Here is a 25,590-nt window from a genome sequence, read left to right on the forward strand (position 1 = left end):
TCTAAATGGGTGAAGTTGAAGTATCAATACTGCAAGTCAAAAGGTATTCAAAATTGACTTGAGTAAAAGTTGCCATCAAAATATACTTACCCATTGGGTACTTTCAGTTTTTAAAATGTATGAAAATCTTTGGAAAATAGCAGAACTACAAGCTTACAACTTGTAGATTGTAAAGTGCGGTACTGTAGGGCTGAAGTGGTTTAATGCATGTGTTTTGTAATAATAAGTCAAATCCGCAAAGTAAGTGAGTTGTGACTAAAGGTTTCAGCCAAAACATTTGTAGTGGAATAATATTTGTATCTGAGATGTAGTGGAGTAGAGTGAGATGTAGTAAAAGTATTGAAGATTGGAAGTACTCCAGTAACGTAAAAAGATTTTTGGTGCAGGATACACTTCTATAGAAGGCACGCTGACTTCTATATGGAATCCAAATGACTGGCGACTGAGAACTTTAATTCACACAGGCGGTTCCACGGCACGAGGAAGAGGTGAAGATGGAGAACGAGTCCGTCCTTCTCGTGCTGCCTGGCCTCCCAGCACCTTCTTCCTCCTCCTCCTCCTCATCCTCCTCTTCCTCCTCATTCTCGTCCAGCGGGGGAAGATGTTACTGGACCGAGGAGAAGGAGCGTGCACTGATATCATTCTATGCCGGTGAGAGGAAAAAAACTGTTTGTTGACCATTTAGACCTGAGGACGCATCTGTGTCGTCTTATAGCGTTTAACGACCATTATTTTAAACTTTAGGTGTTGAAAAATAGCAGATAATCTGCTAAAAATCGTGAAAATGTGTGAAAATCTTTGAATATATATTCTTTCACAGCGTTTTTAACTGCTCCCTGGAACAACATACATAGCACCACTGACATAGAAACGTAAGTTTTTCAGAAAACTGTCATGATTTCATGACATATGTAGAATCTGGTGTCATATCTAAATGGGTTAAACCGGGAAAGTGTAAATGGTGCATTTATATAGCGTTTTATGGTGCATTCTGGGGCATATTCAAAGATTTGCGCCACATTTTCATGATTTAAAAAAATAGCAGATCTACAAGCTCGTAGCGCTGCACCGCTATGTGCTATTTTTCAACAGCTAAAGTTTAAAATAATGGTTAAAGTGGTTTAAAGCTATAAGGTGACACAGATGCGTCCTCAGGTCTAAATGGGTTAACAACAACTAATGCTACGAAAAGCCTATGCACATCATATTTTGTTTAACAGACATGTTTTGATGTTGATATAAGAACATAATATTTTGTGTGTATTGATAAATAGGTGCACAATATGGCTGGGGATGTGATCTACAAGGAATAAAATAAATGGAAAGATGGAAAGACATTTATCATTTGAATTATCATTCAAATGTATGACCACTAGGGGGCAGAAACTGCCCCTTTTGTCTTTACCCAATATCAGACTGATATTATTGAAACCAATATCAGACTGTCTGGCACGAATGAGTTGTTGACTCATACACATACGTGACAGGTACACTTTCAAATGTGTATGTTTCTTTTTACAGCTGGAATGTGTAATAATATTAATAATGCTTCTCGTACACTGTGTGCCAATACATCAGTTGATATTTAATCAAGGATAGGTCACTTCTGTCTAATACTGTGTATTCATAATGTATACATTGTACACACACACACACACACACACACACACACACACACACACACACACACACACACACAGGTCAATATCAGCCACCAGAACCAAAGACGGGTGTTTTCAATGAATCCATCATGGTTAAAACAATGGGTTTGTACCTTGTCTAATAACATGAATATCTAAATACTGAATCAAGCAACTTAAAAACTGTCGAGGGTGCTCACAAAACCCTGAGTAGGTGTGCAAATGATCCCAAACATGTGAGTGAAAGTTAAAGACAACTTTAGTTTTTTTCAACCACGGTTCATGTTTTTGGTTGTTATTAGAGAAAGTAAAAGGTGAGTGTAATTTATTTTTTTAATGTGTCAAACTGACATATTGAGCCTATGACACAGTGTGGCTTCCCCCCAGTAGGCTACCTTTACATTTAGTAGATCCTGTGATCTTCTGTGGCCAGATTATTGGGGTCTAGTAGGACTATAGTAAATAATAAAAAAATAAATCGCTATAAAGTTTTGTAAAGAAATACATATTTAGCCCCATGCTCGAATGCCCCCACTCCCCTGTCAAAAACAGCTAAAATCCCTAAAACGAAAGAAAGCAGCAAATTAAAAAGAATTAACACTCATCTTTTACTTTCTCTAATAACAACCTAAAACATGAACCTTGGTGCAAAAAAACTGAAGTTGTCCTTTAAATATATCCTTTAATTCAAGAGTATGTTCAAGTCAGATTCAGAGCTCCGCAGCTGACTCTGTCAACTCCCGTTACAATATGTAGAGTTTGTTGTCAGTAGGAATGTAAACAAAGACGCACCACCGGAAGAGGAGGTGCTGGAGGAGGGCTGACAGCCGGTGACGGTCTCTTCTTCTTCTTATCCTTTTTTCCCCCCTTCAGGGATCGCCACAGCGAATCATCTGCATCCATCTCACCCTGTCCTCTGCCTCCTCTTCTCGCACACCAACTAACTTCATGTCCTCTTTACATCTATAAATCTCCTTCCTGATCCTATCCATCTTTGTTACTCCCTCAACATTTTAGTCTCAGCTACCTCCAGCTCTGCTTCCTGTCTTTTCCTCAGTGCGATCGACATTCTTTCTGATACTTTCCTATCACACTTTTTCTCCACCCGTTCCAACCTGCTTGCACTCGTTTCTTCACCTCTTTTTCCACACACTCCATTGCTCTGGAATGTTGACCGTAAGTACTTAAATTCCTCCACCGTCTTTACGTCTGCTCCCTGTAACCTCACTGTTCCACTTGGGTTCCTCTCATTCACACGCATGTATTCTGTCTTGCTGCGGCTAACCTTCATTCCTCTCCTTTCTACGTCCGGTCTCACAGAGAATTGGGCGGTGCCCCCAGAGGCAAATTCAGTTTTTTCTTTTTTCTTTTCTTTTTTTGGACTGTGGGTTCCCAGATTGGGCAGAACCTAAAGCAACATCTGAAGAATATTATTACGCTAACATAACAAACTCCTCCTCCAAGCTCAAAACAAATGAAAACAGCATGGGCACATGGACAGTTTATGCTAGAGTTGTAATGGGAGGGTACGGTATATGAGGAGAGATGGAAGCAAATAAAATGGCTAATAAAGAAGAAGTAACAGCATTGTTTACAGCATTAAATACTGACAGAACAGAATGACATGAAAAATGCAGTACTCTGCCCTTCACTCGGCCCAGATTTGTGGTAATTTTCTTCATGTCCGGTTTCTCAGAGCACGGCTGTTTGTGGAACAAGAAGTCTGTAAACCACAATAACCGTCAGCTCAGACTGAGGACCTTGGAGATTCTCCACAACCAACTGTCTGAAGGGCAGCCAGTGCCTTTCACAGGTATTTTATTAAATAGTCTTTGATGTTTTATTCTGCCCTGATTGCTTGAATGATTAATTGAATACTTTATTTGTCAGAAACCACTTAATTTAAATAATGATCAGGTTTCTCGTAGTTTCATGAAGATTTAGATGATTTTTGTTGTTTTCCTCAATTTTCTCATTTAAGAAATTCCTTTTGGCATTTTTGATCATGTTGTTGTTCGTCATTATTTTTATCGTTTTTATTCCTGTACGCAGAGTAGTTTGCATTTAAGATTCCTGAATTTCTCCAAAAAAATCAGTACAGGCTTTGACCGTTACCACTTTTGTGGGTGCTAATCAGTGGTGGAAAAAGGGTAACTGACTCGCTACGGTTTAGTGCATTTTAGTTTTACTTCACCTTTATTTAAATTGCATTGAATTGACAGAGAGAGAGGATAGTTGTTTAGATTTTACACTAGATGAAGTAGTAATGCTAAAGTTTAAACACCATAGTACCGAAAAATGTAATTCATTAGTAAACAATATCCTGAAATTGGTATTCATTTGCATTGGTATTCACCTGTTTATCATTATCTAGCTGACCATTTACTGTAATTGCACAAAATCATTTTGGAAATGAACTATAACATTTGTGGGTTTGACATACAATACTGATGAAGACGGCATGTTAGCATAACGATGAAGACATTGAAACTTTTTGCTGCGGTGAGTTCTCGGTTCCCGGTATTCGGAAAAGTACTTGCATATTGCACTTAAGTAAAAGTATCAATACTGCAATGTAGAATTACTCTGTTAGAATTAAAAGTCTGGTATTCAAAATTTACTTGAGTACAAAAGTATGGGTATCAAAATGTACTTAAAGTACCCTAAGTAAAAGTACTCCGTCATCAGCCCTTATCAACAGCAATGCAGCCAGTATGGACATTTCCACATACTGATGTTGTTGGCAGCCATTATCCGACGTGGCGTTGGTCTCTAACCCTAACCTCAGTCTTAACCGGCTACGTAAGTCCCCTAACCTCATATCAGTCTTAACCGGCCACATAAGTCCCCTAACCTCGTATCAGTCTTAACCGGCCACGTAAATTCCCTAACCTCATATCAGTCTTAACCGGCCATGTAAGTCAGTTCCATGATGTTTTCGCTTCGGAGGCAGTTAATTTCACTTCTGCATTTTGTATTTGCCTACTCACGGTAGTATGTGTAAATGTTCATATTGGCTGCATTGCAGAATCAAACTTTATTGTCACATTACAAGTAACATGGGTGAAATTCTTGTTTGTGCAGGCTCATCATTGCAGTTAAAAGAAAGAAAGTGCATAGTACATGACTAATCTACATGGTACAATATGTATGCATAAAAATTAAATTAAATAAAGTGATGTAGCCTATGTGTGTATATATAAAGTAGTCTCTACTAAAAGGAGACCAATTCAGTTCAGTCTGTGCGGCGTCACCAGTCCTAGTTCTTGTTCAGCAGTCTAATTGTTGACAAGTAGAAACTGTCAGTTTCTGGAGGTGCTGCTCTTGATGCTCATGTAGTGTTTGCCCGGCCGTGGGTGCGGAAGTGGTTTGAACAGGCTATGGCTGGGGTGATGGATGTCCCTGATAATAAATGCATGGTCTAGATAAGAACATAGTGGTGATTATCGGTTGATAACATTCGAAGCGGATGTAGTACTTCAGTAAATGTACTTAGTTTTAAAACATATCGGAAATAACCATAGATGGACATTAATTTATCTTCGAATGGAAACTGACGGTTGTGCAAAAATAATGTAATAATGCGGTGATGTAATAATTGTGACAGGCCCCCCGATTGCGATATACGCATTGATTGATTAACAGCGTGTGTTTGCCACTTTTCCCAGTGGAGGACATAAAGAGCAAGTTCAACAACCTGCGGACGGTGTTCAACCGCGAGGTCAAGGCCGTGGGCGCCTGCAGTAGGACGGAGCGTGACTCAGACCGTCCCTACGTCTCCCAGTGGAAGCACTACGACCAGCTCATGTTCCTGCTGCGCGAGTCCTCCTGCTGCGACGACGACGAGACAGAAAACAACCCGCCGGGCCGCCTTCAGCCACTTCCCCTCGCTGCACAGGAAGTGGAGGAGGAGGAGGAGGAGGAGGAGGACCTGAAACCAGGAAGCAGGGGGGGAGCCCACCGACTTCCTGACGCCAACCTTTTGTCCTCGTGCAGCACCCAAATGGAGATCAAGCTGGAGGAGCCGGACTCTCCTGAGCCTTCCGACTGCCATTATCTTCACCCTGACTTCCACCAGAATGACACTAAAACCCATATTCCGGTAGGCCTGTCATTACATAATCGCCTAATCGCAATTGTTTGCTATAATCTGCATTTATCTTTGCATAATCGTGTGGATTTGTACACGATGCAGAAAATTGGTCATGCATTTGTGACGTGTTGTAAGCTTGTAGATCAGCTATTTCCACTATTTAAGTATACTGTATAATAGTATGTGTGAGATATTTGTCATATCTTCCCCCGTGCAATTTGTGAGTGTGAAGTTGTATGCACATGGGCCAATATGTTTAGGCCTGTCATTACATAATCGCTTAATCACAATTATTTCATATAATCGAATTTATTTTTCATTTTGTGCAGATTTCTACACAATGCAGAAAATAGTTTGTGACGTGTTGTAAGCTTGTAGATCAGCTATTTCCACTATTTAAGTATACAGTATTATTGAGTGGTGCAACCACTCCTATAGACTGCTATGTGTGTCCCTGCATCCCCTAGTGTCCCTGGCTGGGTCTGTCTGGCAAGAAAAATAGGTTTTCACCACAAAGTGTCACTGTTAGGCAGACTAACACACACACACCTGAACCAGGCCAGCCCCCTGGGCGCGTTCCTGGGGGTCTGGATGTTCTGTCATTTCTTTTTTTCTTTTTTTTAATATATTTTTTTGCGGCTTACGCCTTTTATTGATTTTTTGAAGGGACAGACAGTAGGCTGACAGGAAACGGGAGAGAGATGGGGGGATGACATGCAGTAAATGCCGTGTCGGGTTCGGGAGTCGAACCCGCGGCACACTGCGACTGGATTACCAGTCCGGTGCCCAGACCGTTACGCTACGGCCTGGGCCTGTTCTGTCATTTCTTGACCGTTTCGGACACAGGGTGGCTCGCCGGAAACGGGCCGGTACCCTTTGCGTTGTATGCGCATGGTTCAATATGTTCAATGCAACAAAAACAAAACAGTCAAGCGTAATTATTTTGTGTGACAGTACTGATTTGTGATGGTGTGACAGGCCTATATCCCAGCCTCCACCGGTCAGTGTCAGCTGCTCACCATCTCCACAAGACAGGAGAGACTTGGACTCGCCGCTCCCACCGCCGCCACCCTCCTTCCTCCTACGTGTCTGTCCAGTTTCGCACAGGTAGTGTTGATTTCATCGACTAAAACCATGACGAAAGATGTTCATCGACTAGCTTTTATAACTAAATGAAAACTAAGCTATGATGACTAAATATATTGACAATTTCGTCAACAAATAAAAACTAAACTAAAATGTCCTTTTACACTGAAATCGGCTATTTTCATCAAGTGTAAAATCAGCCATTACGATGCCATCAAGGCACGCCAAAATACATTTTAGTCAACTAAATCAGATCTGTAGATTTAGTCGACTAAAATCGTATGATATTTAGTTGACTAAAACTAGACACTAAAACATGCCAGGTGACTAAAATGTGACTAAAACTAAATGAAAACTATTCAAAAGACTAAATGACTAAAACTAAATTTTGCTGTCAAAATCAACACTGCACACAGGGCAACAACACCGGCGCTCTAAACCGAACCCTGGCCTCGCTCGCGTTCCCTGCGATGAACAGCGCTCAGACTGGATGTGCCAGACTGGGTGCTGACACACGCTGCCACTGGACAGAGGCCAAGGTCTGTGAGCTGATCTCCTTCTACGCTGGTGAGTGGGAATCATTCTTCATTGTCTTGAGAGTATGTTTTGCAGCCTGTCCTTCCGTCGTCCGTCTGTGTGTGTGAGTCCGTTCGTCTGTCTCTGTATAGCTAATCTCCGGCACCGTTGGCCCGGTCGATGCCAAACTGCACACACACACTCCTTGGATGCCAACAACGAACCTCAAAGTCGTACGATTAGTCACACACGTGATACGTCACCGCAGTGAAATTTATTCTCCGCATTTGACCCACCTCTTGGAGCGGTGAGCGCGGCACACGCTCCGCGCTCTGGAATCATTCATTGATTTGACCCCCAATCCAACCCATTGATGCTGAGTGCCAAGCAGGGAGGCATTGGGTACCATTTTTACAGTCTTTGGTATGACCCGGCCGGGGATCGAACCCCCGACCTCCCAATTTCAGGGCGGACACTCTAACCACAAGGCCACTGTCTGGTCCAAATGTTCCAGAAGGACCTGTTACAGCGCCACCATGAGGCAGATTTTTACAAAACACAAAGTTTTACTTGCGTACGGTACTTGAGTAAATGTACTTAGTTACTTTCCACCACTGTTAGGTGGTAGAAACTCCTGACAACGTTCTTTCCACTCTCTGGTGGACAAATTTGACAGTGTGACGTACACAGATGATAACACCTCATTGCAATACTTTTATACTCGCTGCTTTGCGGTTGTTTTCATGAATGCATTATTAATATTATTGAGCTGTTTCTCAGACCACAGCTGCCTATGGAACCACCGGTCAGAAAGCTATCGAAACCGCGAGCGGAGACAGAACACGCTGGAGGAACTGAGCCGACGGCTGTCTCAACATCATCCAGTCCCTTTCACAGGTAATTGGAATGCTGTGAAATTGATTGATTGAATACTTTTAGTATTAGTCAGAAATGTTGAACAGCACGTGGTACAGTCAGACATTTATGTAGAGAGGAGAATGTCATCTCTTGAGGGCACTGCCCCTTTGACTATTTTAAATTCCATTTAGGGATGGATTTTTATACTATTCTTTGTTATTCATTTGATTTCTTTAGTTAACCATTATTTTATTACTTTAGCTGAAAAATAGCAGATCTACAAGCTCATAGAGTGGCCCCCAGTGCCACGCTACGAGCTTGTAGATCTGCTATTTCTTTATAATCGTAAACATGGGGCGCAAATAAATATACGGTATATTCTTTCACAGAAAATGTTTTTAACTAAAATATTTGCTTCTGGGGGGGGTCCCTGAAACAACATATTTTCAGATGGGGTCGACGGCCAAATAAGCCTACATATTATTCTGGGGGTCCTTGACATGAAATTGTTTGAGAACCACTGATTTAGAAACATAGGGTTTTTCAGAAAACTGTCAGGATTTAGACATTTAGTAGAATCTGGTCTCATGCAGTCCCAAATGGGTTAATCACTTCAGTCGTTTTGTGTTGTTTAAAAAAAAAAAAAAATCCTCCTCCTTCAACTTCCAGTGGAAGAAATCAAAACCAAGTTCCGTAACCTTCGCACCATATTCCAACGGGAGCACAAGACCATGATGAGCGCCAACAAGACCAACGGCTCCGAGGACTTCTGCAAGCCCAAGTGGAGGCATTACCGCCAGCTGTTGTTCCTCTGTGACTCCGAGGGGGACGAAGCCCTCCCGGACCCCGATCCGGGCCCCTACATCGGACACTTGCAGGAAGACGGTCTCCTAAAACTGGTGGTGCGGTCTCCGAACGACCGCACCACCACCACCACCTCCATGACATCCACTCACGTTTTCCACCAGTCAGACCCCAGGCTGACCGCGGTGGCTCACCACCACCAGCACCAGGAAGGCCCTTCTTCTCCGACGCCTCCCGCCTCCTTCCACTCCTCTCCGTCCTCTGGTTCTGGCTCCTCTTGTTCCCCCGCGGCCAACCACGTGCTGTCCTCCTCCTTCCTCGCCAGTGGTGGTAAGCAACTACGTACATTTTAATTAAGTACAATTTTGAGGCATTTCTACTTTACTTCCAATTTTCCAATACCTTTACTTCTACTCTGCCACCAAACCAGATATTGTACTTGTACACTCCGCTACATTTATTTGAAAACTTCAGTTACTAGTGTGAATTTGGATTAATATTACAAAACATACATTACCCACTTCAGCACTACATTTCGGCCGTTTGATGAGATGCATTGTGAGCTCGTAAATCTGCTATTTTCAAACGATTTTTATACATTTGAAAAAACATGAAATGGATCATTCTGCATATCGAGTGAGTACTTTCTACTTTTTGGTACTTGAAATAGGTTTTGATTCCAACACTCGAGTGCATTTTAAATTTCCGAACTTTTCACTAATAATAATAATAATGGAGTAATTCTACAATGCAGCCCCATAATACTTTTACGTAAGTAAGAATTGTGAGTACTTTTCCCTTGGCAGATGGCAGCAGAGGCCCGGGCCTAAAGCGCCCCAACAGCCACTTGATAGCGCACCCCGCCGCCCCACGCAACGGAACGACGGGCTTGCTAGGGACCTGCTGTCACGGCGGTGCCGCTTCGCCGCACGCAGGCTTTCTGAAGTACGTCGAGGAGTGTCTGAACGAGACGCCGCCGGACAAAGTGAAGAGACTCAAGAAGTTGATCATCGAGACGATCCACAGCACGTCAGAAGAGATGTAAGGTTTTGTCAGAGTCCAACCATTTCAACCGCTTATCGGTAGTCGGGTGCAGGGGCAACGGCTCCGCCAGAGAGCCCCCCAGACTTCCCTCTCCAGAGCAACATTAGTAACTTCCTCCTGGGGGATCCCAACTGCGCCTTGGTTTGCCTCGGGGGTCTCCTCCCAGTGGGACGTGCCTCGAGGACCTCCCTAGGGAGATGCTCGAGAGGTATCCTAACCTGATGCCCGAACCACCAGGGTGCTTTTTTTCTCCTCACAACAATCACATATAGCGCTTCCTTTGTGAAACACATCCATGTGCATATATCTCTGCTGTCGGGCAGAAAACGGATAACTCCAAAATGTTCATTTTTCAGGGAATGAAAAAACGAAATTTCAGGAAAAACCTTTTATTTTTTAAACAAATCAATACTGCCTCATCAAAGTTGACTTTATATATTGTCAGATACTTGCTATTATCACCACTTTACCACAAAGCCATTCTCTGTAATCTCCCATCTTACATTTGCTCTAAATTCTAACTTGTCCAAAACTATCTCAACCTCAGGTCAAATGCTTGGCTGCGCTCTGTTGTGCCCCCAACTAAATCTGAGGCTAGGAATGAAAAGACTTGCGTTTTTTTGGAGCTACAAAGCACAGAGTGCCGTGCTACGAGCTTGTAGATCTGTTATTTTTCAACAGCTAAAGTTTAAAATAATGGTGAAAGTGGTTAAGCTATAAGGTGACACAGATGCGTCCTCAGGTCAAAATGGGTTAAATGGTTAAAATGGAGTTAAAAATGGTTTATGCCCGACAGTGACGATATATAGCTGGGCCATTAGTCTGTTTCTGAGTGTAGGACTCTTATGAGCCATGTTGACAAAACGTGTTTTTATTGTACAATGCTGTGTTTCCACAATCATGATTCTTATGAAATGCCGCATTGACCTATGCAATTGATTAACAAATATGCGCATCCAATATGCACAAGTGGCATACATTGGCACACAAATCAAGGCTGTACAGTCAGATATAGTAGAAATTTAAGAAGCACTTCATAAATGTGTTTGTACAACACCAGCATTCACAGTTCTTTTGGAACTCCTCCAGGAGCAGGCCGGAGGAAACAAAAACATCAAAAAGAATTATTAAAAATAAATGAAAACCCCTCACGTATTAGAAGGACAATATCAGTCACCAGAAAAAAAGGACAGGTGTTTTCGATGAATCCATCATGGTTAAAGGGGAGTTTGAAGTTACAATGGGTTTGTATAGGAATGGGGCAGGGCAGCTAAAATGAATATCAAATATCTAAATACTGAATCAAGCAACGTCTGGAGTGTTCACATAAGCCTGAGTAGACGATAAAATGCCCAAAACATTTTTGAAAGAGAAAGATCCCTTTAATTGTATAAAGTTAATTTCAAGCAACTTTGTGCAAATTTCACACACAGTCTCTGCTCGGAAACCTGATCAGAAACCAAGAGACCTTGCAACACACATCGCATAGCATATCCACAATGATTTGGATCTGTCGACTGGACATCAGTGTTGTGTACAAAAACATACACAAATTCTATACTTAAGTAAAAGTATCAATACTGCAATGTAGAAACACTACTTACAAGTAGAAGTCTGGTAATACAAATTTACTTGGGTAAAAAGTGCCAATACAAAAGTATTGGCATCAAAAGAGTTTCGTTTCACGAGGTATCACATAAAATAAAATGTTTTAAGATCTTTTGAAAATAGCCGATCTACAAGCTCACAATGCCCCGCAGCACTTTGCTCGCATCGTTAAAATAATAATAATAAAAATCTACAAAGTAACTAGTAACTAACGTTTACAAATAACGTTTCAAATGGCAACCTATCTCAAACCCTCACCCTAACCCTAACCTCCCACGGGGAAGCACACCTAAACCTAACCTTGACCCTCTCCCAACCCTTAACGCACCCCTCACCAACCTTAATCCGATCGTTTTAACGCACCCCTCACCAACCTTTAAACCCCAGGGGGTCCAGGAGGGAAAATCAAAAATATCGGAGTTGGAACCTGAGACCTTGACCAGCCCCATTTTCCCGCTGAGAGCTGTTCATGAGGTGGACAGCCGCTGCCCCCACCGGCGGGGGATTGGGGTTTAAGAGGTTTTAATCAGATCGTTTTAACGCACCCCTCACCAACCTTAATCCGGTCGTCTTAACGCACCCCTCACCAACCTTATGTCTAACCAATGACTACTCTAAACTAAGTATGCACCCCAAGTGGAGTGTTGTGTATTAGTAATCAAAATCGACTAAGTAATTGGTAACTAAAGTTTTCAACAAAGAAAATAGTGGAGTATAGGCCTAAACGTACAAAAGTACTTTCCACCACTGGCAATAATGCATTTGGTGTGAAAGCACCATCAGAGAGCACCAACAGCAAGTACAGTGCCACGGAGGAAACTATGATTGCAAATGTTGTGCGTTTGATGAAATGTCAGCGTGTTGAAAACTGAAACTTCTGATGCAACAGCTGCGATTTCAATCTCATATACGTGGGATGTATCTGAGTAATAGTACGCTCCCTCGACTACTGCAAATAGATAGATAGATAGATAGATCTTTATTCGTCATTGCAACGTGTACAACGAAATTAAAAGTGCCAACCAATCAGTGCATCATATCACAAAACAACATACTGTACAAGATAAAACAAAAACACACATGACTTCTTGTTATTGCACAACCCCAGCAGCACTAATGCACAAACATGTAATTTTCAGCAATTTCGCACAACAAACCCTTATTGTACTTAAGATAATAGATAGTAATATAAGGTAATAGATAATAAATGGCCTCTGTTGATTTCGTCGACTAATACTGTGATGAAAAATGTTCATTACACTAGCTTTTTTCACTGACAAACTAAATGGAAACTAAATTAAAACTAAGCTTTGACTAAATATATTGACAATTTCATCAACAAAAAACTAGACTAAAATGTCTAGTTCTAGAAGTCATTTTACACTTGGTTGTATGCTGAGAATAGCAGCGTGACGAGTTGTGAGCTTGATCGGCTATGTTCAGCAAGTGTGAAATCAGCCATTACGACAACTTCAAGGCCCGCCAAAATACATTTTAGTCGACTAAATCAACTGTAGATTTAGTCGACTAAAATCCTATGATATTTAGTAATTTCCAGTTTGACATAAATTAGTCTACGGACCCCCCTTTAATGGCATTTCTATCTCTTGGATCCCAAAATAAAGGGTAGTGGGTCGCACACATCAAGACTGCAGTTCAAATATAGTTTATTTCATATTTGAGAAAATGGACAAACGTTTCGTCTATCCAGCCTTCATCAGTGTGGAGTGTGACTGAATGTGGATTCCTTTTAAAGGAATGGTGACGTGGTGCAGGTGCACAACATCACCGCTAATCACCTCATCACAGATTGGTGACAGATCAGTATCTCTTGGACCCCCAAATTATATTGTAAAATCAATGTTAATTTAACTGTACAAATAGACCGTTTGTCCGTTTGGTTCCATTTGTACAGTCTCTGAGTTACAGACCCATAAGGGTCCATTTGGTTCCTAACTATCATTTAGCTGGGGACCCCCTGGAACTCTCAAGGACCCCTGGGGGTCCCCGGACACCCCACTTTTGGAACCACTGCCTTAGGCAACCACAGTATAGTGATTGCACATATGACTGTTTTCATCCAACCGGTTGATCCCGTTAATGCGGTTTGCACACGTAGGATTCATCAAATTGATCTGCTTCGTTGGGAATTGTGTGCTATCATTTTGACAAACCATAGGTTTTAGGGTTTGATTGATATTAATTTATTATTAGTGCGTTACATTTTCCTGTGCGTGTGCGGCAAAACTGACTATTGGTTCAACTCTTAGAGTGATGGTTAGAATGGATCTGCAACGTAATTTTATTATTAACTTTCTGTTTTGTGTCAAATGTCCTTTTTTATAAGGTGTTTATTTTCCTCTGTGTTTTGATGTCGTATTGTTGCTTAATGGTTTGTGTAATTAAAGCACTTTGATTTGCTTTGTTGTTGAAATGTGCCGTACAAATAAAACTTGCCTTGAGAAGAGGACACATTTTAAGATTAACTTTTTACACTACAGTCAAATATAATGATGAGTTAAATGACAGATTTATAAAAATTTCATTGGTTTTAGTCTTTAAAAAAAATTGAAACAAAAGGGAAACTATTTTTGAATCTCGACTGATCAGGGCCTAATTCTTTAAGTTGGGTTTCATTATGTAGTCGTGTTCTTTTTTTATCTTCTTTTTTTATACACAGGTCCAGATTGATGTCACAGCTGGAAAATGCTGCCCAGAAACCATGTAGCTGCCACTATTCTGTTAAGAATTAACATTTGATAAAAAAGAATATCTTACTCAGCAGAGGGAGTATATAGTAATAGGTTGAGGCAGTAAAATCTACTTGTCCATCTGCGGGACAGGTCCCACTGGAGTAGACCAATCTATAAAAAAAGAAATATTGGAATTATTGTTATAAAGAAATATAACAAATGCAAATGAATAGAATCGCAGACCTATAGGTCGGTCGGCTGGGAGGTCGGTCGGTCGGCCCATCCCGCAATCACCGGCAGCTGCACCGAGTTGGCTCCTCAGGTAAAAGCTAAGTCCTTCTCTGCGCTCGTTCACTCGTTCGCTCGTTCTGCGCTGGTTCACCGTGGGCGCTAGACAGGCAGCGTGTACTTGACCTTGCATCGGGTGGTGAGTTCCCTAAACTTCTTTCCCCTCGCACTCGCACATTTACTGCTCAAAGTTTGGATGTTCATTGTCGCCCTCCATTTGTAGGCTTTTAGGAGCGGTACTTCCAAACCACGGAGGACAACGGCACGCTTGTATTGGGGCTTGGAGAAACCTTGTATCTTACCTACCCCTGTGAAAAGAGAGGCAGAGGAGAAACCTCGTATCTTACCTACCCCTGTGAAAAGAGAGGCAGAGGAGAAACCTCGTATCCTACCTGGCCAGCCTGCAAAACAGAGGTCGTAGAAAACCTTGTATCTTACCCGCTTTAGTGTTTCATTTGGAAAGGCCCTCGGCCATTGAAGAAAATAAGCGAAAGTTAAAGACTTAAAGAAGAGCCTGTTTCCCCACTACGTACCTGGCATTTGCATTGTGAGTGTCTTAAATTACCCATTTACAATTGAAAACACACATAGCATCCCTTTTTATTATGAATGTTTACAAGAGATCATTCATCATTTAAAAAGTATAAAAGAGTTTATTATTTCACCACTAGGGAGAAATATGTTGCATTCTAAACATCTGCCTCTCCCTATACTCCTCATAAGCTACTCCATCCCACTTGATGCTCTGGTGGGTGGGGCATAGAGTTATAAAGGATATAGTGTGGACAGACCCACCCAATGTTATTCATTTCAATAGAAGTTGCTCAGTGGCATTTTGAATCACCCGGAAGACTGCCGGAAGTACCATTATAATGTTGCGTTCGCACAGGCAGATGAAACGTTGAGTCTACCATTCACTGTCAATGGAAGCCAGCGATGTGAAGCTACGAAGCAGCTATGATGCGTGATCGTGAAGCTGCCGCAAATTATGCTCTGATGCGTTTTTGCATCGTTTCATCTGCTCGTCTGAACGCACATTACGCACATGGCGTCACTGAACGTGCGTCCAACTCCATGAACGTGCTACAGTTCCAGTTTTGGCCAGTAGGTATAGTGGCAACTTCAACGTTGAACAGCCGCTCTGAGGACTTGCGGGTTGGGGAGCCATGAGTGGCAGAATCAAAGCGTGTGGTTAACGAGTCTCTTGTCATTTAATTTCCTTATTTAGTTTACCTAAAATAAAATATTTTCAAAAGGGGCGAAATGTATATAGGGCTGAAGTGGTTCTAATGTATGTTTTGTAATAATAATTAAGTAACTTGTAACTAAAGTTTTTAAATAAATGTAGTGGAGTAGAAGTACAATATTTGGATCCGAGATGTAACGCAGTAGAAGTAAAAATATTGTAAATACCTCAACATTATACTACGGTAAGTACAGTACTTAAGTACTCTGACTGAACCCCTGCCTTGTCAGCTGTGGCTTTAGATTCTGATTTGTTGTATAGTGTTGATTTTGACAGCAAATTTTAGTTTTAGTCATAGGCTCTTGAATAGTTTTCATTTAGCTTTAGTCACATTTTAGACACCTGGAATGTTTTAGTGTTGGGCTAGTTTTAGTTTAGTTTAAAATCTACAGTTGATTTAGTCGACTAAAATGTATTGTGTGAAAATAGCCGATCCACAAGCTCACATAACGCGCCGCTTGTAGATACTGGATCTCTTGTCCACTACTAAACACTAGTCCCTTCCTAACATTTTAGTCTAGTTTTTATTTGTTGAAGAAAGTGCCAATAGTTTTAGTCTTAGTTTTAGTCATCGTAGCTTGGTTTTTATTTAGTTTTCGTCAGTGAAACACGTTAGTCGACGAACATTTTTCGTGATAGTTTTAGTCGACGAAATAGACACTAGTGTACTTTTGACCCGTGATGAAAAGAGCACGTGACCAAGCGTCAGTATGTGACGAATCGATCGAGTTGGCTGTGGAAAACAAATTACAATTGTAATGGGCTTTTAACAAAAATAAATGAATAAATAGAATAAAAACACTTGAATCTTCAACTCAAATAAAAATATCCTTATAAAATAATTTAATTATAATAAAGATTTTACGCAAAATAATAAATAAAATAAGTATACATCTACAGTATACATGTGTCCATTCCAATGCATCAAAAAGGTATGGGAAATAAATAAATACTGTACATCAAACATCAGCAATACAAAATATATAATCTGAATAAAGCAGAATTTTCAGATCCCCACGGAAGCTGATTCGCTATCAGCGATTGGACCTCCCCTCCTTCCTGAACGAGTGGCGACCCTGAACGCTTGAACCCCACCATCCGTATTGTGAGAAAATCTTTTGCTGAAGATGGCCCATAACAAGACGCGGTATACGTCACGTTGTTGTGTGCTGTGTTCAGCGCAAGCTTTCCTCACAATAACAGAAAACAAAAAATAACCTATAGGCCTAGTATAGAGCCCTGAGGGACTCCCGTTAAGTGGTTAATATTTAGACTTTTTCCCCCACGAAGGATTCCCCCCCTTTTCTACGACCTCCCCCCCTCTCCTTCCTCCTCCTCCAGTGATGATGATCTGACACCCGCGAGTCATGTGACTCCGCACATTCTCCCTGAGATGCTCCACTTCCTGTTTCAAGATGGCCGCCGTGGACGCCAGGTCGCCGTTGAAGCCCTTGAGAAGCGACACCTTGTCCTCCAGTCGGGTGATTCTCTCCAGCTTGCGCTTGCGACACTTTGAGGCCGCAATGCGATTCCGAAGTTTCTTCCTCTCCGACTGGAGAGAGAGGGAGGGAGGGAGGGAGAGCGGGAGAAAGAGAGAGGGAGTGAGAACAGAGACAAACTGAGTCCAGAGAGAGGGATAGAGCAATTATAGTAGCCTATAAGCGGTAGTAATACTAGGAGTAGAGTTGTATTATTAGTGTGGTTGATTATAGGCAAGCAGACTATTGTTATTGCACTCCATCACCATTTAAAAACATTTAAATCGTGCAATAACTCTCTATTCTCCCCATCCGATTGGCCAGTGATTCGGAACTCTTCCCAAGTAAGCGGTTGTTTGTCAGCCAGTACCATGTTTTCCCAATGCAATCTTACAGAAGTAGTACTGCACATGCGAACAGGGGTTGACTGGACTACATTTTTATTTAAAGCCTGATTTAAATACATTTATTTAAAGTAAACTCCAGGCAAAAAAATGTACATGCCCGCTTTAAGTTTATCAACTTAAAGCCTGTGGAATCAATACTGCGAACAGGGTTTAATCCACTGTTTGTGGACCTGTGTAGGGATATCACGGGTTGGAACCTCATCTCAGAGCTAAAGCGTAGCAGTGTAGATATTGAGGTTCCAAACGGAGCTAAGACGAGTTGACGTCACACACCAGACGTCATTTCAGAGCCCCACTAAATGCATCTGTATAGTGAGAGGGTAATGCAGAGACGTTGAGAGTGATACAACACAAGCATAACCGTGCATGGGTCCCGAGTCCCGACCGTCGGTGAGGAATTAGTGACTATCCTATTGATTTCATCACTGTGAGTTTGGTGCGTGGATCTCCTGCATATTACCCAAACTCTAGGCATTCAAGTGCATGCATAATTCATAAGATATTGGAATACTTATGAAATATGGGTAACGTTTCTGTTTTGGACATTTTGGAGGGATTTATGTTTCCCCCGAAGAATTAAACCCCAGACCATGGGATATTATTTGCACAGGGACTTTAAACTCCCTGCAAATATGACCTGTCCCACCCCCAGCAACCCATTCACTCACACATGAAATGCACTTTATAGACCAAAACAATCACACCCGTGTGAAGTGAGGGGCGCTCTTATCGTACATCATCATGATGTAAATAGACACATTTGCTCATGACGTAAAATTCTCCATTCATTGTCAATGGGAATTTAATGTTTGTGTAGGACAAAGTTTATGGATACACACTCAAAAGCTGGATATAGGAGGGGCTATAGCACCCCTCCAAAAATCATACAACGTCCACTGATTTTGCATCTTGACTGTTTGGTTTTATGCACTATTGGCCCTTTTATGCGCTACCGTCCTTTCATTTTCCGTTACAGTATTTTGATGCATTATATCTGTCGTCTAGTCCCGTAGTATAGTCATATAGTATTAGTATTTTTCATCGATATAGTATTACCTTGATCCTCTCCTGGGTCTCCTGGTCAACCGGTGACGGGGTTGGAGACGACGAGGAGTTGTGGAGAGGAAGGGCGGGAAGAGGAGGAGCGTGAGGCACCACCTGCAGGGGTCCGGTGTCGCGGCCTCCTGGCCCCCCGGCAGCGCCCTGGTATCCCGCCTGGTGGTAGCCCATGTGGGTCTGGGCGCCATAGCTGCTCAGGTTGGTGTAGATGGGCGCGTCAGCGCCTCCCGTTCCTCCTGGGCCTGTCACACAATTAGGACATCATCGTCTGATCGCAATCGTTTGATATCAACGCAATTATTTGTCGGAAATAGCGTTGTCAGCTTGTAGATCAGCTATTTCTGCTATTTTTACATTTTGTTGAAAGTATCAAATTAATACATATATGCCAGTAATTTCTTTGTATATTTAAGTTATTTGTCATGTCTAAACAATTTAATCGTTAATCGCAGTTGTTTGTGTGACAATCGTCAACGTACATTTTCTTAAGCATGACAGCCCCACCTGTTCCCGACACACCGCCGCCTCCCGTTCCAGGTGCGCTGCTTCCACTTCCTCCTCCTCCAATCAGCTGGTTCTGTTTGTGGAGGTCCGCGAGAGCCTTGACGAAGCCGTCGGCGAAGCCCTCCTGCTCGTTGGTGGCCTGCTGTGTGGCGCGGTACAGCAAGTGGCCTCCGGGGGGGTTGGGGGTGTGGCCCCCCCCACCGCCGGGCATAGCCAAGCCGTGGTGATTGGTCGCTTGGACCAACAGGAGGTCGGCGTCAGAGGCGGACGGGGGGGCCAGCGACTGGCCAGCAGCGCTGGCGGGGGGGCCGGGGGGGAGCCCATGCAGGGTGTTGGGTTTGACCCCCCCTGCTGCACCCAGCCCCACCGCCGGGCCTGAGAAGTAGGACGACGTCATTGCCTTCTTTGGCGTGGCCGCCGCCACCGCCTTGCTGCCGCTGCTGCTCGGGTAGCGCTCGTAGTCGCCATGGAAACGGTGGGGGTACGGGTGATGATGCGGCGTGAAGGCCCCGCTCATGCTGTCATGGTAGAAGGGTGTGTCCATCTGTGTCGACCAATCGCAGGCGAGTAGAAGAAACAAGGACCAGTTGAATGGGAAGGGGGAGTAATATAATATTACCAGTGGCTGTAGGGAAAGTAACATACCGCTATAGTAGTAATAATAATACTAATAGACGTATTAGCAGCAGTAGTCATATCAATAGTAGTAGTAGCAGTATAGCAGCAGTAGCAATAACAAAATAATAATACAGTAGGCTACTAGTACAGTAGCAGTGGCATTAATAATAGTTATAGAACTAGAAATGGGACTATAGTATACTGTAGCCTAATAATTGTAACAGTAATAGCACAATAACAATTGATACTTACAAACAACCCTTTTCCTTTCTTTTGTTTGGGGAGAATACGGATGAAAATACGGAGAAATGAAGGAAAGATAGAAAATCAAAAACAAAAACACAAACAAGATAAATTCACGGAGGACTCAGACGAATACATTCCAGTCTCTCTCTCGCTCTATATCTCTCTCTCAATCTATCTCCTTCCCTCTTCTGTATTGTCCCTGTCTTTCCTTAAGCTCTTTGTATATTTCATTTCTTGCATTTACAGAGAGAAACTCTCTCCTCTCTTCCCTTCCCTCTCACTGAGGAACTGCCATCTCTCTCTCTCTCTCTCTCTCTCTCTCTCTCTCTCTCTCTCTCTCTCTCTCTGCCCCCCTCTCTCTCTCTGCCCCCCTCTCTCTCTGCCCCCCTCTCTCTCTGCCCCCCCTCTCTCTCTCTCTGCAGACTCCACTGTTCTCTCTAGTCTTCCCTTCCCTCTCACTGAGGAACTGCCATCTCTCTCTCTCTCTCTCTCTCTCTCTCTCTCTCTCTCTCTCTCTCTCTCTCTGTAGTCTCGTCCTTCTCTCTATTCCAGGTCTCTTGTCGTTTTCTCAATATTTCTCTCCCTCCTTTCTCTTTGCTCTGGGTCTCTTAGTCAATTGTCCTCTCCCTTTGTCTCCCTCTCCCTCTTTTGTCTCTACTCTCTTTTTATCTCTCCTTATCTCTCTTCCCTCTGTCTCTCTATGAAATGATCCAATATTGCTTAACAGATGTCTCTTTCTTCTCTCTCTCTCTCTCTCTCTCTCCCCTGTCTCTATAGTCTCTCTATCTTGTCTGTCCCTTATTAGAACACAAACGCCCTGATCTCCCCCTCTACACATTAATCCAATGTGGCTCAGCTCGTATCATGTCTCGGTTCTGATGACAGATCACCCACACGCAGTTGTGATACGATGACCACGGATAAGCTGACACTAACGTTGTCACTGGACAATGAGATTCACATTATAGCAACCGTCACTCATTAGCCGCCTGTCCTCAGTTCAGTTTATTTGGGTGCATGTAGATGCAAACAAAGTGTTCAAAACCAAACAGGCCAATAAGAGGCTCTCCCATGTAAGAACTCTAGGGAAGGTTGACCTACATGTCCAACATGACCTATACAGTATGCCCTACATCATGGAACCTTTACCCAAACTCCCTTCTCTCGCTTTCTGTCATCTCCCAATATCATACCGCTATATTTAGTAATAGTAGGCAGCACACATACATTCATACAATTGTTAAGAGTAACTGAAATTAAATCGATTTAGAGAGAGAGAGGGAGAGAGACGGAGTGAGAGAGAGAGAGAGAGTGAGAGAGAGTAGGGGGGATTATGCTAATCTGTTAACCATGAAACGTGTCAGGGTGTGATTAAACTGCAGTTTCATTTCTGCCGTTTCTGGCAAGCAGACTAATGTTGTCCTATTTAGAATACTATGACTGGTGCTCATATTTTACTACTGCAAGTATACTGCTATTCTTTTATTTCCGCTGCCTTTTAATGAGTGGTTAATCATTCCTTCCACACTATAATATAATTTTAAATTGTTATCCGACTGTAAATTAAATCTCTGTATGGGCAGCTGTAGTTCACGAATCGCGACAAACGTCTGTCCGACCGACCTTAAAATCAGCCTCGTGCATCACTGGGTGCCCGGCGTCGAGTTGGTCGGATAGGCTGTTGCCCACGGTGTTGATTTTGTCGACTAAAGCTATGACAAAAAATGTTCGACTACCTTTTTTCACTGACAAACTAAATAAAAACTAAGCTACGATGACTAAAACTAAATATACCGACAATTTCACATCAACAAATAACTATAGACTAAAATGTCTGACAGAGACTAGTGGACAAGAGATCGAGTAGAACTAAAAGACAAGTCATTGTAAGCTTGGTTGCATGCTGAAAATAGCAGATCTACAAGCTGACAACACGCCGGGAGCTTGTAGATCAGCTATTTTCAGCATGCAACCAAGTGTAAAATCAGGCATTACGATGCCATCAAGGTCTGACTAAATGCATTTTTGATGATAAAAACCAACTGTAGACTAAACAAAGACTGAACTAGATCATACGACTAAAATCGTATGATATTTAGTATCTAGATATTTAGTTTAGACTTAAACTAGACTATTTCAGATGACTAAACCATTCCGGCCAATATGCTCCTGATAAGGGCATGTCTATATATGGGCATATAGACTGATGACATCAGGGATGTCCATATATGGGAATAAAAGGAACATGGACAGATTCCTACTACTACAGTATTATACTATTATTACTATACTTTTACTGCCATTACTAGTACTCCTAAGAGAGAGGAGAAATGAAAGAGAGTTACTAAAACAACCTGTAATCACTAAACTAATGCTAATACATGCTTTTCAGATTAATTCCATCACTCACTCACACACACACACACACACACACACACACACACACACACACACACACACACACACACACACACACACACAGAGAGAGAGAGACATACTTAACCCACTTATGTGGCTAATCTTGCCCTGAAGGCGTTAGAGTTACAACTGTCAGAGAGAATTAGCCATCACTACTAATGTTATGCTCGTGCGTTCATGTGTGCGCAAATTGTCTCATCCTGGCAAGGGAGTGATGACTTTGTATATGTACTAGTAGTCGTACTGTACTAATACTAGTTTTGTTCTGAGGTATAATGGCTAGACCGAACTGGGCAGGGAAGGAAATATATAGGTTTGGATCAGCAGATATAGGTACAGTGAAATGGAATGAGAGACAACTGGACAGAAACGCAGGCAGAAGGACTCTGTTTGACTACAAAGGGTAGAAACCAGAACCTGAAACCTTAGATAACCATCGGCGGCGCCAGCAGATTATATTCCGGGCCAATGGGGCCAGTTCAGGGGCCCTTGACCACCAGGGGCCTCAATGCTCAAAGACAATTTACAAAAATATATATATAGTTTAAACTTTAGCCCATCAAAAGCTAAGGCCGATTCTACAAATGTCTTCTAAATCCTAACATTCTTTTCTGAAAGGGAGATGCACACACACAATCAACTGATGAAAAGGCAGACGGTCTGAGGGACGCACATTTTATATTTTTTTATTTCATTCCCCGCAGTGTGTTTTAATATTCATGTGATTATTATTATTCAAAGAATACAGAATATGTCTGACAGATCCACTTCGACGTGTGAGAGTGCAGAGAGAGAGAGAGAGAGAAATTGTCCGTGTGTGGCCCTAATCCTCTCTCTCTCTCTCACACACACACACACACACACACACACACACCTCCTTAATTTGTAACATTGTAAATGTTCTTATAGTTTACTGTTGAGAAAAAAATGTTGCAGATTAAGCGAATTATCTGGGGACCCTAGAAGATAGATGCCTCATTGGCCGCTGCAGTTCATTGGAGCGACATGTCTGCAACGAAGGCAGGAACTTCCTAGCAGCAAAGGTGGAAGTCTCCATGCATGTTGCCTTCAAGACACACACACACACGCCCCAGAGCCGAAGGAGACCTTTTTACTCCCTTATTTGAGGAGCCTGGGAGTCGATTGGCGCTGATGGGATGCTTGTTTTACAGCGCCGGCTACTACTAGTAGGGCGGGGTTATGGGTAAAACGCTCTCGCCAGAACATAATTTACTATTCTCTGCCTATCGGGTCGCAACTCGAACGGCCCTGAGTCGACTAAGCGAACTTCGCAACATTTGACACGGCAGCTCGCTCGGAGTCAGTGGTGTCTCACGTGGCTCAAATTTGCTTGAGACGGCGGGCCTCCATCGCAGTCTAGTTCATACAAACAAGCGCCCATCGACTCCCAGGCTCAGCACAAAAGGAAGTCCCACCTTTTTATGACTATGGTCCCCCCCCCTCTCCCCAGTTTGGGAACCACCGATGTAGATAGGTAGACCATACTGCTATGGTGGTTGTTGGTTGGTATAGGTAGATATATTTAGATGAGGGATGCTATATAGGCTACTGTGCCGATTTCGTCTCATTTAGTTAAATTAGTTTTTGCTTTTATGCTAAGAATATAATTTAGATGTTAGCATGTTGTTCAGACAGATGCTATAGTTTTATTTTATGCCGGTATCCTATTTGAAGCAATACATTGTTGCCTTTGCATAAAACCATGACCGTTGTTTACAGGGTTAGTGCCATGATCTATACCCTTTTCATAAGAGAATCTGCAAAATTGTAATTGTATTTATTATTATTATTATTATTAGTAGTAGTAGTATTAAATTATTTGACCCAAATGGCCATTGATTCATTGCTTACCATTTGTTTGTTTGCCATTCATCTCATCTTCTCTCCTCTCCCTTTCCTCTCCCTTTTAATTTATTCTAATTATATCCATATCCGATTTAATAATCTGGCCCATCATGCAGAAAATCAAATTAGAAGTGAGTCATGATGACATAGATATAAAACCCTAAGGGTGTTCAAATGTCTTTTATTTATTTATAACCTCAGGTCGGGAGGCATGGTCAGGTCGGGAGGAGATTATGTTTTCGTGTGTGTCCGTATGTCCGTGTCTGTGCATATAGCTAATCTCGCACACTGCATAGTGCATAATTATGTCATACAAATGCTCCCTTGCGTATTGAAGGCCATGCAACCCATGATTACACAACCCAACCTGGTGGAGACATGCACTTGGAGGAGCACCCATATTTATTGATTTATTTATTGATGCCTTTCATGCAGGTTCGAACCCTGCTTGGGGTTGACGTCAGCAAGGGCATGCGGTCCCATGTGTTTCCTATAATGCCAAATCAAATGGGTTCAGATCTGAGCCAAGTCTCCTGAGGAGGCGCGTCTGAAGCCTGTCCTGGTGTGAATGCAATGAACTAAAGCTATGGAATATTTTATACCCTTCCCTTTTAGGCCTTTCCAGACCAGGGACAGTGATTAAACACCCTGAACGCCCGAGGTTATTTAATCCGTTAAATCAGAGCGCCCAGTGATTTATAGCAGCGAAGGACCGGATGCTATCCCGGATGTAGCTGAAGTAGCTTGATGTAGCCAAAACACTCCCGAGGCGAACGACATCAACGAAGGTATGATTAATTCTAACGCGACTAGCGACGGGACCGCGATGGGCCGTCTAACACATAATCTTTGCTTAGAATTGGACGGGATGATTTAGATCAAGAGTTACTCACGTTTTAAGATTTTCAGCCTGTGGAGCGATGCGATCAGTTTTGATATCGATAATCTCCGTCCTGAGCGCTGGGCGTTAATAATTGATTGAACAGAGAACTCCGTCCTTGCCGCACAGGGTGTTAAAATGTTTGAGAACCACTGTGCTACACTAAATGGAACAAAGCCTTGTGAAGGAAGTGATTGATTGATTGAAAATGAACAGTTTGTAGAAATACAGGTCAATA

The 25,590-nt window shown here is 42.4% G+C and overlaps 2 protein-coding genes across 5 annotated transcripts; one reads left to right on the forward strand and one right to left on the reverse strand.

Moving 5' to 3' along the window:
* The first annotated feature begins 379 nt into the window (after nt 1-379).
* LOC310879478 (uncharacterized protein) lies at nt 380-25,035 on the forward strand. Of its 4 annotated transcripts, none has more exons than XR_014571017.1 (9): nt 380-651; nt 3,337-3,453; nt 5,309-5,742; nt 6,712-6,840; nt 7,236-7,386; nt 8,116-8,232; nt 8,863-9,327; nt 9,804-11,045; nt 11,131-12,662. XR_014571017.1 is itself a non-coding variant. In XM_083794198.1 (9 exons), the coding sequence occupies exons 1-9, from the start codon at nt 495-497 to the stop codon at nt 24,966-24,968; spliced, it is 1,866 nt and encodes a 621-aa protein (XP_083650324.1). In that variant the 5' UTR covers nt 380-494; the 3' UTR covers nt 24,969-25,035. The 4 variants fall into 4 exon arrangements, 3 of the variants coding, with proteins under 3 accessions (XP_083650324.1, XP_083650322.1, XP_083650323.1); XM_083794198.1 differs by lacking the exon at nt 11,131-12,662 and adding an exon at nt 24,908-25,035 and having other exon boundaries at nt 9,804-10,038; XM_083794196.1 differs by lacking the exon at nt 11,131-12,662 and adding an exon at nt 14,854-15,156 and having other exon boundaries at nt 9,804-10,038.
* On the reverse strand, nt 17,138-19,868 carry LOC310879624 (transcription factor JunD-like; the record flags this gene model as incomplete). Its single annotated transcript, XM_083794395.1, has 3 exons — nt 17,138-17,428; nt 18,818-19,062; nt 19,271-19,868. The coding sequence occupies 3 exons, from the start codon at nt 19,866-19,868 to the stop codon at nt 17,138-17,140; spliced, it is 1,134 nt and encodes a 377-aa protein (XP_083650521.1).
* Nucleotides 25,036-25,590: the final 555 nt, after the last annotated feature.

This window comes from Protomyctophum parallelum (genome assembly GCF_964188405.1).
Source record: "Protomyctophum parallelum genome assembly, chromosome: 21".
NCBI classification, from domain to species: Eukaryota; Metazoa; Chordata; class Actinopteri; order Myctophiformes; family Myctophidae; genus Protomyctophum; species Protomyctophum parallelum.